This window comes from Plectropomus leopardus, unplaced genomic scaffold (assembly GCF_008729295.1).
Source record: "Plectropomus leopardus isolate mb unplaced genomic scaffold, YSFRI_Pleo_2.0 unplaced_scaffold20551, whole genome shotgun sequence".
Taxonomy (NCBI): Eukaryota; Metazoa; Chordata; class Actinopteri; order Perciformes; family Serranidae; genus Plectropomus; species Plectropomus leopardus.
Genome location: NW_024622219.1, coordinates 1 through 4096, shown reverse-complemented (window position 1 = coordinate 4096; position 4096 = coordinate 1). Strand labels below are relative to the sequence as shown.

The window sequence follows — 4096 nt, the reverse complement described above, 5'->3', positions numbered from 1 at the left end:
ACCAAAGTCACACAACAACACAAACTAACTCAGTGATCGAGAAAGTGGTAAACCAGCAGCTCCTGTGTTCAGCAAAGTAAAATTACTGCTTTTGTCAGTGGAGTTTGGTGTTTTTGACAAGAGAATAGATGAACTGAAGCTGTTAACAGCTAGTCTGTTATGCTGTCTGACAGAAAGGTAAAACAATGAAAATACTCTCAATACAGTGTACGCTTGTGTTATATATTTGGTTTTTTTTAGAAGAGACCTTTATAGGTGTCTAAACTATGTTTTGTTGCTGGTCTCCATCAACAGCAGTACATTGCTTAGCTTCTGTTTCAGCACTCCTACTGCTTCTACAAACTGAGGGCATCCTGACTGGCATCTATAGTATGTAATACATTGACTAAGTACCTCATACAACCCACCTTCATAAAATCTGAACTTCCCCTTTAAATAATATAAGGATCCTAGATTTTAGTGTTTTGAATGTTCTGTGGTGTAAGTTTTGTTTGAGGACTTCTACTCTTTGCATGAAAATGGTTACATGAATATCTGCACAAAATAGCTGCTGTGGTGCATTTTGAATCTCAGAATATACAAAAAAAAATGCTATAAACCCTCCAGCATTTCAGTCCCATTTCCACACAGTTTTTTCTCAGTAACGCATATTGCGCTCAGAATCACTGGCGCTGCTGCTGCTGCTGCTGCTTAGTCTTCTGCGCTGCTTTTCACCATCAGACTTCCAGTTTAGTTTTTCCGATGGGTTGAGGACCTCATCCCCCGTCTCGATGCCCAGGACCTGCCTTTGCACCAGCTTGTAGTAAAGCCCCCCGCTGGCCATCAGCTGACTGTGAGACCCCTGTTCCACCACATGGCCCTTGTCGATCACGATGATGTTGTCTGCCTTCTCCACTGTGCTGAGCCGATGGGCGATCACCAACACTGTGTGCTCCTGCATGATGTTGTTCAGAGCCGTCTGAACCTGCAGTGGATGTAGCATAGAGGAACAAAATGATCACTGAGAGGAGTCAACAGCTCTCTGACAAGTTACAAAGTTCAATTATGTGGCCTTACAATGTGTTCGCTCTCTGCATCCAGGGCACTGGTCGCCTCGTCCAGGATAAGAACACGAGGTTTGCGGATGAGCGCTCTTGCAATGGCCACCCTTTGTTTCTGCCCCCCTGACAACTGGGTGCCTTTCTCTCCAACACCTGCGGAATAATAAGGAGCAGTAATTCAGCCGCATGACTTCACCTTTATGACACACAGATGACAGTTAGCTCTTTTTCCTTTTTATAAAACAAATACATGTAGGTACCCAAAGTACTTTTATAAAAAAGCAATAGCTGAGATGTTACTTAAAACAAGATCCCATTGAACCTAAAAAATACCTGTCAGTGCATTGACATGATTTTAGAAAAAGTTCAATTATTGTGTTAGACTAAAATTGGTGTTTTAAAATACATGTAAACATGTTAGTCCGACTGAAATTGAACTAAATAGAATTTCTTGAAATAGGTCTAACACACCCAGATAATGCCATAGGAAGTCGAGTTATTTCGTCAACTAAACACCTCAGTCGGACTTTAACTGGACTAGGTGTCCTGCACATGCTCGTAGTCGCCACACTGGCCTCCCTCAGTGGTTAAGGATAGGGACTGTTCATTACTTACGAGGGGGGAAGGGGTGCTGCAAAACAGGTCAGGCATTTTAAAAAAATGTTAGTGCTGAGGAGGGACTTGTGTTTTTAACTGTGGCTTAAGTAAGGGACATACAACATGAAAAGGCAGTATTTTATAGTCACACCTCAGCCCCTATTCCCTAAAGCCTGGGTCTTCAACAGGGGTCTGAGTCCCTTAAGGGGGCCTTACAGTTACTGCAGGGGGACCGCTTAATAACCTGTTGATGGCAGGCGCAGTTCTAGATTGCTTTCAAAAGGAGGAGCGCAGTAACAGATGTTGGTTGGTAATATGAGTTATTCTTTTGGACTGTATGCCGAATTGCTTCATGTTTATATCCAAAGCTAAATGAGCGCCTTTTTATAGGGTTTGAAAAACATAAATCAACGCCTCTCTAGCAATAATCCTGGCACCTGTCTCTCAGAATTTGTTTCCATTATGATGGTCTCTCACTGGGTGTCCAAGCTTAACAATCTTTTAGTAACTGATACATGAATGGCTGACCTCTACATAAACACGTGTAATACTTACTAGTCTCATAGCCTGCAGGGAGCATGGTGATAAAATCGTGAGCATTAGCCTTGATGGCAGCCTGCTCAACAGTCTCCATGGGGACGTCGGTCAGGCCATAGGCGATGTTCTCCTCGACCGTCCGGGCAAACAGCACAGGCTCTTGGCCCACAAGAGCGACCTGCAGAGACAGAATAACAAAGGAATGTTTTTGTTATGAAAGACCTTAACTAATAATAAATGTATGTATGTATATTAGGGGTGAACAATAATATCGGCATGTAATCAGTATCAGCCAAAGTGGCATTGAAATGAAATATGCTGATTTCTGCCAATATTACAAACATTTATTTATTCATTTATTTTTATTGCCAAAGTGAACATGTACAAAACATCAACCTAAAGCTTAAGTATTTGTCTTTTTTTGTGCACAATGAATGAATATAACATACACTGAAAAGCATGGTATTTTATATCTCCATCTGCTGGTGGGTACATAACACGATGTTAATTCCACTACAGAAGAGACTTAGTGACCACAAAAATTAGAAAAGGTGGATATATTGATTTGGCCTCACTTAGAGGCCAAGTGATATATCTAATTCCACTGAGCCATAATTATCCAAAAACTATTAAAAACTCACCAGTGAACCACACCAAGCCTTCATTACAAGTATCTTGGGTACTGTCATTTACTTTGAGTCAAATCTCACATATACTGTCTTGCTCCCATAAATACTCATCCTGTGTATTAATCCACGGCTGAAAATAGTACCAAAGAAATGAGCAACTCCTCCTAAAAATTATAGTATGCAGCTGTTTTGGAAAAGCACTTAATTATTTATAAATCAAATATTGTGACCAATTTTTTCAGAAATCCCATGACAATCCTTACCTTACCAGTTGAAACCAATTAGTGCCACAAATAGGGTAGTAAACTTGGTTAGTAATGAATGAAACATGAACACTAACACATTGTTAGTTTTGATCTTTTCTTTTTTTTTTTAAGATTTTTAAACAAAAATAGGAATAAAGAATGGGCCAGTATCATCTTTTAAAAGAGCATGTTTTTGCGTGTCACACTGATGCAGACTGACCTTGGAGTGGAGGTAGTCATGCTGGATGGTGTGCACAGGCTTTCCATCCAGCAGCACTTGGCCTTGCTGTGGAAGGTAGAAGTTTTCCAGCAGACTCACGCAAGAGCTCTTCCCACTGCCTGAAGGTCCCACGAGGGCAGTCACCTCGCCAGGACGCAGAGTGAATGACACTCCCTGCAAAACACATCAATTAAGGTGAGTGATTTCTTATTCCACACTTCAAAAATAATTATTTCCCACCTTAAAAAGTTGAGATATCATGAAGAAATAAGGGGTTTCTGGGCTAAAGGGTGACTGATATTTTTGGATTGGTGTTATCAATAGCTAATATTTTTTACACAGAATTTAGTTGCCTTCAAATGCAGCTATTATCATGTTCAGATAATATTAAGAAATATTCTGGAGTCCCCAAACGGTGCCCCGGCTTTGCTTTGGTGCATACGAGCAGGATGTCACTCACCCTGTTTTTATTCTTCTTCTTATCATTATTATTATTATTATTAGTAGTAGTAATAGTAGTATTCTTTTCTCACCCCAGCTCTCCCTTTTTTCTTATTTAATTTATTCATTTATATTTATGTAGTTAGCTATTCATTAATTTATTTGTCTTCTTTCTTTCTTTTAAGTTATGTATTTACTAATTAATAAGAAAATAGCCACATGCTTACACACACACACACACACAAACTGCATACACTAACATCAAATCCACCCTTGTGGAAATTTTGTTACCTGACTTGTTTTCACTGTCATTTCATGTTGTTATCGTCATGTTGTTGGTGTTTATTAGCTTTGTCAGTGTTCTCTTTTTTCTTAGAATTAAAAATA

The 4096-nt window shown here is 39.6% G+C and overlaps 1 protein-coding gene across 1 annotated transcript; it reads right to left on the bottom strand.

The window, feature by feature from the left end:
• Positions 1 to 135: 135 nt before the first annotated feature.
• Positions 136 to 3448, bottom strand: LOC121965562 (ABC-type oligopeptide transporter ABCB9-like; the record flags this gene model as incomplete). The annotated part of the gene is made up of 4 exons (XM_042515701.1): positions 136 to 964; positions 1057 to 1193; positions 2193 to 2352; positions 3269 to 3448. Coding segments are annotated over 4 exons (804 nt in total), but the record flags the coding sequence as incomplete, so codon positions are not given.
• Positions 3449 to 4096: the final 648 nt, after the last annotated feature.